This window comes from Schistocerca cancellata, chromosome 6, assembly GCF_023864275.1.
Source record: "Schistocerca cancellata isolate TAMUIC-IGC-003103 chromosome 6, iqSchCanc2.1, whole genome shotgun sequence".
NCBI lineage: Eukaryota > Metazoa > Arthropoda > Insecta > Orthoptera > Acrididae > Schistocerca > Schistocerca cancellata.
Window position 1 is genome coordinate 262297112 of NC_064631.1, and position 15662 is coordinate 262312773.

Here is a 15662-nt window from a genome sequence, read left to right on the forward strand (position 1 = left end):
TCGGGACGGAAGTACAGAGGCAAAGATGATGTTGAAAGACAGGTGAGGTATGAGCGGCGGCAGATTGAAATTAGCGGAGATTGAGGCCTGGCGGATAGCGAGAAGAGAGGATATGCTGAAGGGCAAGTTCCCATCTCCGGAGTTCTGACAGGTTGGTGTTAGTGGGAAGTATCCAGATAACCCGGACGGTGTAACACTGTGCCAAGATGTGCTGGCCGTGCACCAAGGCATGTTTAGCCACAGGGTGATCCTCATTACCAACAAACACTGTCTGCCTGTGTCCATTCATGCGAATGGACAGTTTGTTGCTGGTCATTCCCACATAGAACGCTTCACAGTGTAGGCAGGTCAGTTGGTAAATCACGTGGGTGCTTTCACACGTGGCGCTGCCTTTGATCGTGTACACCTTCCGGGTTACAGGACTGGAATAGGTGGTGGTGGGAGGGTGCATGGGACAGGTTTTACACCGGGGGCGGTTACAGGGGTAGGAGCCAGAGGGTAGGGAAGGTGGTTTGGGGATTTCATAGGGATGAACTAAGAGGTTACGAAGGTTAGGTGGACGGCGGAAAGACACTCTTGGTGGAGTGGGGAGGATTTCATGAAGGATGGATCTCATTTCAGGGCAGGATTTGAGGAAGTCGTATCCCTGCTGGAGAGCCACATTCAGAATCTGATCCAGTCCCGGAAAGTATCCTGTCACTAGTGGGGCACTTTTGGGGTTCTTCTGTGGAAGGTTCCGGGTTTGAGGAGATGAGGAAGTGGCTCTGGTTATTTGCTTCTGTACCAGGTCGGGAGGGTAGTTACGGGATGCAAAAGCTGTTTTCAGGTTGTTGGTGTAATGGTTCAAGGATTCCGGACTGGAGCAGATTCGTTTGCCACGAAGACCTAGGCTGTAGGGAAGGGACCGTTTGATGTGGAATGGGTGGCAGCTGTCATAATGGAGGTACTGTTGCTTGTTGGTGGGTTTGATGTGGACGGACGTGTGAAGCTGGCCATTGGACAGGTGGAGGTCAACGTCAAGGAAAGTGGCATGGGATTTAGAGTAGGACCAGGTGAATCTGATGGAACCAAAGGAGTTGAGGTTGGAGAGGAAATTCTGGAGTTCTTCTTCACTGAGAGTCCAGACCATGAAAATGTCATCAATAAATCTGTACCAAACTTTGGGTTGGCAGGCCTGGGTAACCAAGAAGGCTTCCTCTAAGCGACCCATGAATAGGTTGGCGTACGAGGGGGCCATCCTGGTACCCATGGCTGTTCCCTTTAATTGTTGGTATGTCTGGCCTTCAAAAGTGAAGAAGTTGTGGGTCAGGATGAAGCTGGCTAAGGTAAAGAGGAAAGAGGTTTTAGGTAGGGCGGCAGGTGATCGGCGTGAAAGGAAGTGCTCCATCGCAGCAAGGCCCTGGACATGCGGAATATTTGTGTATAAGGAAGTGGCATCAATGGTTACAAGGATGGTTTCCGGGGGTAACAGACTGGGTAGGGATTCCAGGCGTTCGAGAAAGTGGTTGGTGTCTTTGATGAAGGATGGGAGACTGCATGTAATGGGTTGAAGGTGTTGATCTACGTAGGCAGAGATGCGTTCTGTGGGGGCTTGGTAACCAGCTACAATGGGACGGCCGGGATGATTGGGTTTGTGAATTTTGGGAAGAAGGTAGAAGGTGGGGGTGCGGGGTGTTGGTGGGGTCAGGAGGTTGATGGAGTCAGGTGAAAGGTTTTGTAGGGGGCCTAAGGTTCTGAGGATTCCTTGAAGCTCCGCCTGGACATCAGGAATGGGATTACCATGGCAAACTTTGTAAGTAGTGTTGTCTGAAAGCTGACGCAGTCCCTCAGCCACATACTCCCGACGATCAAGTACCACAGTCGTGGAACCCTTGTCCGCCGGAAGAATGACAATGGATTGGTCAGCCTTCAGATCACGGATAGCCTGGGCTTCAGCAGTGGTGATGTTGGGAGTAGGATTAAGGTTTTTTAAGAAGGATTGAGAGGCAAGGCTGGAAGTCAGAAATTCCTGGAAGGTTAGGAGAGGGTGATTTTGAGGAAGAGGAGGTGGGTCCCGCTGTGACGGAGGACGGAACTGTTCCAGGCATGGTTCAATTTGGATAGTATCTTGGGGAGTTGGATCATTAGGAGTAGGATTAGGATCATTTTTCTTCGTGGCAAAGTGATATTTCCAGCAGAGTGTACGGCTGTAGGACAGTAAATCTTTGACAAGGGCTGTTTGGTTAAATCTGGGAGTGGGGCTGAAGGTGAGGCCTTTGGATAGGACAGAGGTTTCGGATTGGGAGAGAGGTTTGGAGGAGAGGTTAACTACTGAATTGGGGTGTTGTGGTTCCAGATTGTGTTGATTGGGATTTTGAGGTTTTGGAGGGAGTGGAGCTGTAAGTGGGAGATTGAGTAGATGGGAGAGACTGGGTTTGTGTGCAAACTTCCAGCTCCACTCCCTCCAAAACCTCAAAACTCCAATCAACACAATCTGGAACCACAACACCCCAATTCAGTAGTTAACCTCTCCTCCAAACCTCTCTCCCAATCCGAAACCTCTGTCCTATCCAAAGGCCTCACCTTCAGCCCCACTCCCAGATTTAACCAAACAGCCCTTGTCAAAGATTTACTGTCCTACAGCCGTACTCTCTGCTGGAAATATCACTTTGCCACGAAGAAAAATGATCCTAATCCTACTCCTAATGATCCAACTCCCCAAGATACTATCCAAATTGAACCATGCCTGGAACAGTTCCGTCCTCCGTCACAGCGGGACCCACCTCCTCTTCCTCAAAATCACCCTCTCCTAACCTTCCAGGAATTTCTGACTTCCAGCCTTGCCTCTCAATCCTTCTTAAAAAACCTTAATCCTACTCCCAACATCACCACTGCTGAAGCCCAGGCTATCCGTGATCTGAAGGCTGACCAATCCATTGTCATTCTTCCGGCGGACAAGGGTTCCACGACTGTGGTACTTGATCGTCGGGAGTATGTGGCTGAGGGACTGCGTCAGCTTTCAGACAACACTACTTACAAAGTTTGCCATGGTAATCCCATTCCTGATGTCCAGGCGGAGCTTCAAGGAATCCTCAGAACCTTAGGCCCCCTACAAAACCTTTCACCTGACTCCATCAACCTCCTGACCCCACCAACACCCCGCACCCCCACCTTCTACCTTCTTCCCAAAATTCACAAACCCAATCATCCCGGCCGTCCCATTGTAGCTGGTTACCAAGCCCCCACAGAACGCATCTCTGCCTACGTAGATCAACACCTTCAACCCATTACATGCAGTCTCCCATCCTTCATCAAAGACACCAACCACTTTCTCGAACGCCTGGAATCCCTACCCAGTCTGTTACCCCCGGAAACCATCCTTGTAACCATTGATGCCACTTCCTTATACACAAATATTCCGCATGTCCAGGGCCTTGCTGCGATGGAGCACTTCCTTTCACGCCGATCACCTGCCGCCCTACCTAAAACCTCTTTCCTCTTTACCTTAGCCAGCTTCATCCTGACCCACAACTTCTTCACTTTTGAAGGCCAGACATACCAACAATTAAAGGGAACAGCCATGGGTACCAGGATGGCCCCCTCGTACGCCAACCTATTCATGGGTCGCTTAGAGGAAGCCTTCTTGGTTACCCAGGCCTGCCAACCCAAAGTTTGGTACAGATTTATTGATGACATTTTCATGGTCTGGACTCACAGTGAAGAAGAACTCCAGAATTTCCTCTCCAACCTCAACTCCTTTGGTTCCATCAGATTCACCTGGTCCTACTCTAAATCCCATGCCACTTTCCTTGACGTTGACCTCCACCTGTCCAATGGCCAGCTTCACACGTCCGTCCACATCAAACCCACCAACAAGCAACAGTACCTCCATTATGACAGCTGCCACCCATTCCACATCAAACGGTCCCTTCCCTACAGCCTAGGTCTTCGTGGCAAACGAATCTGCTCCAGTCCGGAATCCTTGAACCATTACACCAACAACCTGAAAACAGCTTTTGCATCCCGTAACTACCCTCCCGACCTGGTACAGAAGCAAATAACCAGAGCCACTTCCTCATCTCCTCAAACCCGGAACCTTCCACAGAAGAACCCCAAAAGTGCCCCACTAGTGACAGGATACTTTCCGGGACTGGATCAGATTCTGAATGTGGCTCTCCAGCAGAGATACGACTTCCTCAAATCCTGCCCTGAAATGAGATCCATCCTTCATGAAATCCTCCCCACTCCACCAAGAGTGTCTTTCCGCCGTCCACCTAACCTTCGTAACCTCTTAGTTCATCCCTATGAAATCCCCAAACCACCTTCCCTACCCTCTGGCTCCTACCCCTGTAACCGCCCCCGGTGTAAAACCTGTCCCATGCACCCTCCCACCACCACCTATTCCAGTCCTGTAACCCGGAAGGTGTACACGATCAAAGGCAGAGCCACGTGTGAAAGCACCCACGTGATTTACCAACTGACCTGCCTACACTGTGAAGCGTTCTATGTGGGAATGACCAGCAACAAACTGTCCATTCGCATGAATGGACACAGGCAGACAGTGTTTGTTGGTAATGAGGATCACCCTGTGGCTAAACATGCCTTGGTGCACGGCCAGCACATCTTGGCACAGTGTTACACCGTCCGGGTTATCTGGATACTTCCCACTAACACCAACCTGTCAGAACTCCGGAGATGGGAACTTGCCCTTCAGCATATCCTCTCTTCTCGCTATCCGCCAGGCCTCAATCTCCGCTAATTTCAATCTGCCGCCGCTCATACCTCACCTGTCTTTCAACATCATCTTTGCCTCTGTACTTCCGTCCCGACTGACATCTCTGCCCAAACTCTTTGCCTTTACAAATGTCTGCTTGTGTCTGTGTATGTGTGGATTGATATGTGTGTGTGTGCGCCAGTGTAAACCTGTCCTTTTTTCCCCCTAAGGTAAGTCTTTCCGCTCCCGGGATTGGAATGACTCCTTACCCTCTCCCTTAAAACCCAATCCTTTTGTCTTTCCTTCTCCTTCCCTCTTTCCTGACGAGGCAACCGTTGGTTGCGAAAGCTTGGATTTTGTGTGTATGTTTGTGTTTGTTTGTGTGTGTCGACCTGCCAGCACTTTCATTTGGTAAGTCACATCATCTTTGTTTTTAAATATATTTTTCCTTCGTGGAAAGTTTCCTTCTATTATAACTATATATATATATATATATACCTAAAAACAAAGATGATGTGACTTACCAAATGAAAGTGCTGGCAGGTCGACAGACACACAAACGAACACAAACATACACACAAAATTCTGAATTTTGTGTGTATGTTTGTGTGTCTGTCGACCTACCAGCACTTTCATTTGGTAAGTCACATCATCTTTGTTTTTAGGTATATTTTTCCTTCGTGGAATGTTTCCTTCTATTATAACCATATATATATATATATATATATATATATATATATATATATATATATATATATATATATATATATAGCGCTGGCAGGTCGACAGACACACAAACAAACACAAACACACACACAAAACCCAGCCTTCGCAACCAATGGCTGCCTCGTCAGGAAAGAGGGAAGGAGAGGGAAAGAAAGGTCTTTCCCTCTCCTTCCCTCTTTCCTGACGAGGCAGCCATTGGTTGCGAAGGCTGGGTTTTGTGTGTGTGTTTGTGTGTCTGTCGACCTGCCAGCGCTTTTGTTTGGTGAGTCTCATCATCTTTCTTTTAAATATATTTTTCCCATGTGGAATGTTTCCCTATATATATATATATATATATATATATATATATATATATATATATATATATATATATATATATATATATATATATATATACTTCAGATGAAGAGGTACAATCATAGTTCTGAAGGCAACTGAAAACTTTTTTTCCATGAAGGCAATGGCTGTCTTGCCTCACAGTGGGATAAATGTGTTAATAGTTATGGCAATTACTTTTAAAATAATGTACAGTTTACTTATTTTCTTCAGCTGTCTCAATAAGCATATTAATAAAACTGAAAAATGTAGCTAACCTTTTGGAAAAGGTCTTTTTTCAGAGCTTATTAAAAACGTGTGACCCCCTCTCCCCTCCACCTCCCTTGCCTCTCACCTCCACATAGGTATATCGTAATTGGGGACCACCACATTATACAATGCTGTAGAATGAGTTGTTGTATTTACTCTTTTCATTATTCCCTAATATATTATCTTTTCCCAAATAATTACAAATTCTCTTGCATATGTCTTGAATTCTTTTTAAAAGTTACTGATAAAAATTACGTAGGTAAGCAATCCATTACTATTCTCATCTCACTTTTGTGAAATGGCTTGACAACAGCTGCTGCTTTAATTTGAAATGGAAGCAAAGGAGGGGAAAAACAAAAACACCAGAATATTAACATGCAAAAATACTCCATTTCCAATTAATTTTATATGAACAAACTAATGCAACCAATGTGGCAGTAACATATGAAGCATTTTCTTTGTATCAAGTTACATATTCAATAGTAACTAAGAATAGTCTTGGTAAAAGAACTGACAGCACCATAGTATTAGTATTGATCAAGATGCACTAAAATATCACAAAGGCAAGAATGCACTGATGATTACATACTTTTGTGCAGCAGTGTACATGAAAAACTTAGTTACATGTGTTTGTTCCAATTCAGCACACTTTTCAACATTCAAAAGAGTATAAACTAGTTCAATAAGAATTTTAATGATGTGTCTGAAAATATTGTAACATCAAATTATTACAGCAAACATCTTTCTACAAACACATTCAAGTCAGAAAAAGGAAACTACCTACCAATATCAAGGATCACACTTTGGAATGATCATTTTACTGTGTATATTACTGCATTTATTGACAGACACTACAATATCATACCCATTTTAATTATTTTGCATATCTGTAAAAATCACAAAGACACACAAACACAAAAATGTCATCTTTATTTAGTAATTTGTCAGTCAACCTCTCTCAGTGCAAACGGCAAAGGAATGTTAAACATTTATAGAAATAGTTAGTTCACCCAGTTTTAACTTTAAGAACACCTATCCTCCTCAAATAGCGAACAATGAAAGGAGCTGCTGTTAGTGTTATGCCAATTCTCACAGGAGCACAAACTTTATGAACAGCATAGGCCACGACAAAAGTGCTAGCCCCTGCAGCGACATCACTAGCACCAAATGTCCGAAGCAAGGCCGCAACATCTAGTCCGCTAGATTAAAGAAACAAAATTTTAATATAAGTAATGATAATAATAATAATAATAATAATAATAATAATAATAATAATAATAATAATAACAAAGTTTTCTGTGAACATGGAAAATTATAATAAGCAATTATTTTCAATAACAAACAGAAAAACATATTTAAACTGAAACTATAAAATATTTTATTATTTCATCAAGTGTGCAATAAACATGTCTGACAAGTATCAGATGTAAGCAGGCGTGAGCCATGTTTTAGAACTTTATCACAAGTGATTCATCTTAATACTTCTGTTTTCATTAAAGTGTCCCTCCAAGCTTTTGATTTGACCTGTAATGCATTCAGTTTAAGTTTACATAATGTTTGGCACAGATGCTCTTTCAATTAGAAGTTTTATGAGAGCAAATGTTTTGTAGCCTAGCAAAAACACAGTGTTGATATCAGTGAAACAATGTTTTTGTGATCTGAATTCACTGCTACAGATGTAACTGTCTTCTATATTATGGAGCGAAGCAAGTGTAACTAATATATGATTTGAGGAAGAATTTTACAGAGGGAGGTCAGCAATTTACGTCTCTCACTTTAATTTTGTGATCACGGTCTAAGTCAGGCTCTGAAACAGCAGTTGCGGAACAAAGCAGCTTAACATTCATACATTCGTATTCTATTTGTGTGTCTTCCTCAATCTCTGATATGAGCAGAACATTAATAAACAAGTACAAGTAGTAAGCCAAGTCTGTGGTATAAAGTATCACACTGATAGTGATGTGTAGCCCTACATCTTCCTAGCCAATGAATGAAGGCCACGATCGTTAAACCATTTAAGAGTTTAATGATTAGGAATAAGAAGCTTTTTGGAGGCTTTTATTTATCTGTTTTGCATAGCAGAGTTTGGAGTAGGACACTGCACCAGGGCATCAGGGAAAACATCCGAAAAAAGAATGTTGTTGTTCATAGTAATGTTAGGTCAAGATATTCATACAAGTAATGTTCCATATTGTGTAATGTTGTAACACAAGAAGTTATTGTACAAGGGGGCAACCAAATGAAAATGGACAGATGAAAAAAAAAAAAAAAAAAAAAAAAAAAAAAAAAAAAAAAAAAAAAAAAAAAAGCTAAACTGTTCATAATTTCAAAAGTAATTGCCCTAACTGTTCCGACACTGTGAGACAAGACCGTCAATGTCTTCATGGAAAAATGAAGTTGCCTATGGAAGTTTGGTTGTACCCAGACATGTACCTCTTCATCTGAAGCTAATGGAAGGCCACGTATATCTGTCTTAAGGGCTTGAAAAATACGTAAATTGTACAGAGAAAGATCAGGGCTCTATGGATGATATGTAAGAGCTTCCTAGACTAACTTCTTCAGCTTACTCGAAACAACATTGGCAACATGTGGGAGGGTATTCTGCAGGCAGGATGTCTTGAATATGCAGCAGAAGATCTGCTGGGAAGCCCTTCTACATCCTCCATACAGTTCTGATGTCTTCCCAGCAAATTTCCATGTTTTCAGAGTGCTGAAGCAAGACATTCATGGTTGTCAATTTTCTTCAGAAAAAGAGCTGATGTCTGGATACAATCATGGTTTTGTAGGCAACCACCAACATTTTTACTTGAAGGCATCAACCACTTGTCTCACAGTGAGAGAAATATATGGGAAGTGTTCAGTAAGTAATGCAGCACATTTTTTTTTTCTCAGCCAGTTTTGGTTGGGGTGGGGAGTGGAAGATGTGGGACATCTGGGAATATTCCCACTTCAACCCCTATAGTTTCATCAAGTTCTGATAGCTGGCAATACTATACATAGCCTTCAAAATGACATCTGTAATGGAGGTGTGTTCCAAACAGAGAGCTCTCACTGAGTTTCTTTGGCAAAAAACCAAAGCATCGCAGATATTCATAGGCAACAGCAAAATGTCTACAGAGATCTGGCAGTGAGCAAAAGCACAGCGAGTCATTGGATGAGGTGTCTCAACGTCACAACAAGGTTGCACAAACATGTCCAATCTCCAACGTGTCAGCCGGCCGCACACAGCTGTGATTCCTGCAATGTTAGAATGTGCAGCCACACATTCAAGGTGACGGATGGATCACAGTCAAACACCTTGATGCCCAACTGGACATCCCTGCTGGTAGTGTGGACACACTCGTCCACTGACTCCAACGTCAAACTGTAGAGTGGTACCATGCGAGCATACAGGACTTCCCACATAAGGTGGCCTAAGGCTGTCACTTCAAACAGAAATTATGTTGAGCAATAAAGTTTTGTAGCCAAAAGAAAGGAGAATAATATGGTTTATTGAAATCTTGAGTAAAACCAATCTACTTTCAGCAAAAAAGTGCTGCATTACTTACTGTATGCACTCATATTAACAGTTATGGTGATTATTTTCAAAATAATAAACAGTTTACTTACTTTTTTTTCCATCTGTCTGATTTTCATTTCACTGCCTCTTATATATTGGGATGCAATACATGGAACTGGTGACAGAATAAATACTACTTGTTCATTTATAGGAACTTTAAATGTTATTGAAGCTTATCTGATATCAGCTCAAACACAACTGCACTGGAAAGAAGTTTGTTTGGACTGCATCAGCATGGTCAGAATGTAATTTAATTTCAGGTACTGAAGTTCACAGGGAAAGAAGATAGCCAACTCTAATCTGAACACGCTAAAATTCGAACTTTTAAAAGTGGAACATTGCAAGTCTTTAAACACTCACTGAAACTGCAATTTTGTCATATGATGACATGATGGAGACCGTGGCTGTTGTTTGAAGACAAATGTTGATGGTGTTAGGACAGCAACCAGCCACAAACTTACTTTCAGTTCCTTTATTCAAAGGAAACAGTTACCGGTTTCGAATCTTTGTGATTCATCCTCAGACGGTTTACATGCTTTCTTTATGACATTTGGTGTGTTTTATAGATTAGAGTGTAAACCGTCTGAGGATGAATCACGATTCGAAACCGGTAACGGTTTCCTTTGAATAAAGGAATTGAAAGTAAATTTGTGGCTGGTTGCTGTCCTAACACCAACTCACTGAAACTCTTCTAAATGAGCCAAGACAAATGGCACATTTAGATGGTTCAAAAGTAGCATAATAAGACACATATTGCATAGAGACAAGAGTCAGCAGGTAGACATGACAACTGACAATGGTTCAGCAGCAGTTGAAGAACAAAGAGCGACTGTAGTAAGTGTAAGGGGAATGGCAGTTAGGCACGGAATGATGTACAAAGCTGAAGTAGTATGAAGAAATGCTATGACTAGAAGAAATGTATGTGAGAACCTGCAACACATGAGCTTGAAATTTTTATGATATTGTGTGACTGTAGAAATAAAATTTAATCTTACTTGCAGACAGATAAGATGGCAAGAGATATTCATAAATGTTAAAATTGAATAGTATCAATAAAAGTATTTTTTTAAAATCTGTGAATATTAATATTTCTGTTACTACCAATAACTTTATAATGTAATTGGATAGATAAAAAAATCTGCTCACCAAGCAGTGGCTGGAGAACACACATACAAAAAAGTTTTTGCGTATGCAAGCTTTTGGAGCCAGTGGCTTCTCCTTCTCGAAGAAGGGTTGACGGGGAAGGAAGACGGCTTAAGGAAAGGAACTGGAATGGTTTAGGAAAAGGTGTACAATTCAGAAAAGTCACATAGAACCCCAGGGCAGGAGAAACTCGCTGGACGGGATGAGAAGGAAAGACATTGCCGAGGACTGCACAACATAAGATTCTAGACGACTTTCCCAAACTACCTTTTTTTTAAAACCTCTCCAGTCCTTTTCCTTCCCCTTCAACATTTCTTCCAGAACGAGCCACTAGCTTCAAAAGCTTGCATATACAAAACCTTTTATGTGCATGTTCTCCTGCCGCCGCTTGATGTGTAGATTTTTTTATCGATCCTATTACATTATACTGTCAAAAATTAATATTTTCATTGTTATACCATTAATGCTATGTTATATAAAATTACATAATAAAAGCTGATGTTACGAATAACAGTAATAATTGAAGTTTTAGTGCCCATGGTTCAATAGATACTTTATGTGGAGGTTATTCAAACTATTAATGGTAATTAGTAAAAATGAAAATTGTCCAACTGATTATCAAGGGCAATTCAGCTTTACATAAATTAAAAAGTAAAACCAATATTAACAAAGAACAACAAAGAGAAATTTTGTTTCACAAAATGAGAAGAACTTCCACAGGCTAAGTATCAGCTGTGGTGATGAACCCATTTCTTTCCTATTATCCTACAATTAATAGTTTCTACCTGTTTTGTAACCAGAATGAACAAGACTAAAAGTTTTCATGTTTGAGGCAGTACCTTGCCTTATTATTATACTATTACATTTTGAGTGCTTCATTCTAAAATTTATAGAATTGTCTGACAACATACAAATTTTATAACAAAAAGTCCATAGTTGATGTATCATTGCATTTGTGTTCTACCACGTTGCTCTTCTCTTTACTAGTTTCCACGATCTGCAAACCTAACTTTTGTTGGGAAATACCAGTAATTACTATATGTACATGACTACAATACTATTCTTTTCCCAACAATTCACTGCTCAAAATATATGACATTGTTCTGTATTCACCCACGAATCTTTGGTAATTGTGGTCACTGTTTTTATTTATATTGTACTAACATATACTGAATTTTTTTCTTTGTGGATTCCAACTTGTTTATGGAGACAAAACGATGCTGACTAAGTTAATGATCATTAATGAAGCAAAGATGAAGATGATTAGGGTTTGTAAGTGATTGAACAGTGTTTATTAGCCCCTTTATCCCCACAATCAACATGGCGACAGTGCAATTTTGCAAGGAAAGCAGTACAGAGTTGGGTCAACACTTGTGGTGCTGGCACAAGAAATGACTTAGAGAGAATAATAAGCAGAGAATCGGCAATTTTAGCATTTGACATACACATGTAAAGGTAGAGTAACTAGCAGATAAAAGCTTCCCTGCAACAAGAACTTTGGCAGGAGATGGCTCCTCCTCTCCCGTCTATACTGACACAATGAGAAAGCATTATAAAAAAGAAAAGTCTTCAGTGTATTAAGTGTTATAAGGAAAAATAACAGATTTCAAGTGTAAGGAGTCATTTATTTACATGACTGTGTGTGTCTCTTCTTTTGGACATGTCCGAAAGAATTGACACCATGTGGAATCCACAGCTGTGATACATATTATGTAAACTGGAAAGGTTGTTAGAAGGGGGGGGGGGGGGGGCAAGTCCTTTCGCGTATTCTGTGTAGAATCGAATTGGTATCCCGTCAGGTCCAGTGGACTATCCTCTGTTGAGTGATTTCAGTTGCTTTTCTATTCCTTGGACAGTTATTTCGATGTCAGCCATTTTTTCGTTTGGGCGAGGATTTAGAGAAGGAACTGCAGTGCAGTCTTCCTCTGTGAAACAGCTTTGGAAAAAGGTGTTTAGTATTTCAGCTTTACGCTTGTCATCCTCTGTTTCAAGGTCATCATCATTCCAGAGTGTCTGGATGTGCTGTTTCAAGCCACTTACTGATTTAACGTAAGACCAGAGCTCCCTAGGATTTTTTGTCACATCAGTACATAGAATTTTACATTCGAATTCACTGAACACTTCACGCATAGCCCTCCTTACGCTAACTTTGACATCGTTTAGCTTCTGTTTGTCTGAGAGGTTTTGGCTGCATTTAAACTTGCAGTGAGGCTCTCTTTGCTTTCGCAGTAGTTTCCTAACTGTGTTGTTGAACCACAGTGGGTTTTTCCCGTCCCTCACAGTTTTACTCGGCACTTACCTGTCTAAAACGCATTTTACGATTGCCTTGAACTTTTTCCATAAACACTCAACATTGTCAGTGTCAGAACAGAAATTTTCGTTTTGATTTGTTAGGTAGTCTGAAATCTGCCTTCTATTACCCTTGCTAAACAGAAACCTTCCTCGCTTTTTTTATATTCCTATTTACTTCCATATTCAGGGATGCTGCAATGGCCTTATGATCACTGATTCCCTGTTCTGCGCTTACAGAGTCAAAAAGTTTGGGTCTGTTTGTTATCAGTAGGTCCAAGATGTTATCTCCACAAGTCTATTCTCTGTTTAACTGCTCGAGGTAATTTTCGGATAGTGCACTCAGTATAATGTCACTCGATGCTCTGTCCCTACCACCCGTCCTAAACATCCGAGTGTCCCAGTCTGTATCTGGTAAATTGGAATCTCCACCTAAGACTATAACATGCTGAGGAAATTTATGTGAAATGTATTCCAGATTTTCTCTCAGTTGTTCTGCCACTAAGGCTGCTGAGTCAGGAGGTCGATAAAAGGAGCCAATTATTAACCTAGCTAGGTTGTTGAGTGTAACCGCCACCCATAATAATTCACAGGAACTATCCACTTCACTACAGGATAAACTACTACTAACAGCGACAAACATGCCACCACCGTTTGCATGCAATCTATCCTTTCTAAACACCATCTGTGTCTTTGTAAAAATTTTGGCAGAATTTATCTCTGGCTTCAGCCAGCTTTCCATAGCTATAATGATTTCAGCTTCGGTGCTTTCCATCAGCGCTTGAAGTTCCGGTACTTTACCAACACAGCTTCGACAGTTTACAATTACAATACCGATTGCTGCTTGGTCCCCGCATGTCCTGACTTTGCCCCGCACCCTTTGAGGCTGTTGCCTGTTCTGTACTTGCCCAAGGCCATCTAACCTAAAAAACTGCCCAGTCCACACTACACAACCCCTGCTACCCGTGTAACCGCCTGCTGTGTGTAGTGGACTCCTGACCTATCCAGCGGAACCCAAAACCCCACCACCCTATGGCGCAAGTCGAGGAATCTACAGCCCACACGGTCGCAGAATCATCTCAGCCTCTGATTCAGACCCTCCACTTGGCTCTGTACCAAAGGTCCGCAGTAAGTTCTGTCGACGACGCTAAAGATGGTGAGCTCTGCTTTCATCCCGCTAGCGAGACTGGCAGTCTTCACCAAATCAGATAGCCGCCAGAAGCCAAAGAGGATTTCCTCCGATCCATAGCGACACACATCATTGGTGCCGACATGAGCGACCACCTGCAGATGGGTGCACCCTGTACCCTTCATGGCATCCGGAAGGACCCTTTCCACATCTGGAATGACTCCCCCTGGTATGCACACAGAGTGCACATTGGTTTTCTTCCCCTCTCTTGCTGCCATATCCCTAAGGGGCCCCATTACGCACCTGACATTGGAGCTCCCAACTACCAGTAAACCAACCCTCTGCGACCGCCCAGATCTTGCAGACTGAGGGGCAACCTCTGGAACAGGACAAGCAGCCATGTCCAGCCGAAGATCAGTATCAGCCGGAGACAGAGCTCGAAACCGGTTCGTCAGACGAACTGGAGAGGCCTTCCGTTCAGCCCTCCGGAATGTCTTTCGCCTCCTGCCACACCTCGAGACGACCTCCCACTCTACCACAGGTGAGGGATCAGCCTCAATGTGGGCAGTATCCCGGGCAGTCACAGTCGTAGTGCGACCGGGGGATGCGTGGGACGAGCTGGCCGTCCCCGACAAACCCCCATCCGGACCCCCACAGTGATGCCCATTGGCAACAGCCTCAAGCTGTGTGACCGAAGCAAACAGTGCCTGAAGCTGGGTGCGAAGGGATGCCAACTCAGCCTGCATCCGAACACAGCAGTTGCAGTCCCTATCCATGCTAAAAACTGTTGTGCAAAGAACGTCTGAACTAATCTACAGAGATCACAAACAATTCGACACAAAATTTAAACGGTTATTAAAACACAAGATTGCCTAGTAAATGCAGTAATGCTGTTACTTGCGCACTGCTGACACACTGCTCGGCGGCAGAAGGAGACTACGCAATTTTACACTACTCAGGTACTAAAACACGATGCTGAAACTCTCAAATACTATAATACACCCGAAATTTATGAATTAAACAATGAAAGTACCCAAAAACACACAAAGAAATTAAGAATTAAACTATGTAACAAATAAGTGAGCTAAGAGTATACGACTTGCTGCTGGCAGCTGCTTATCCAACTGCGAAAGGGAATGCTCAGGGATTGTGACTTGCTGGGCTGTTTCCCTGATTTACGTAAACAAAGGTTGTCCTTGACACTACCAAGAAGGCTCTTGGTTTTGCTTGGAGGATGGAAGATGGTTTTCACTTGGTGTTTACGTAAAATGCGTCTAATTTTTCCGGATAAGGCCCCACAAAATCGAATAATAGCCAAGGCCGCCTCCTCCTGAGGTTCATCCTCAGTTTCCGCCAGTGCTGCAGGCGTGGGTTGTAGAGCCTTCCGAATTTGCCCTTCCTTGTAACCGTTCCTCTGAAACATGGTCTTCAGATGGTCCAATTCTTGTTGGAGACTGTCCCTGTCGGAGATGGTGTGAGCTCTGTGTACAAAGTTTTTAGCACACCTTCCTTTTGTGCCGGGTGGTCGCAGCTATCCG

General features: G+C 42.6%; 1 protein-coding gene across 2 annotated transcripts in view; it reads right to left on the reverse strand.

The window, feature by feature from the left end:
• Positions 1-6372: 6372 nt before the first annotated feature.
• Positions 6373-15662, reverse strand: part of LOC126191101 (uncharacterized) — a 55998-nt gene continuing 46708 nt past the window's right edge. Inside the window, exon 3 of one of the 2 annotated variants that reach the window (XM_049931836.1) lies at positions 6373-7203. In XM_049931836.1, coding sequence (XP_049787793.1) covers positions 7011-7203 — 193 coding nt within the window. In that variant the 3' untranslated portion in view covers positions 6373-7010. The remainder of the gene's footprint in view (positions 7204-15662) is intronic. The other variant, XM_049931838.1, reaches the window with a different exon arrangement.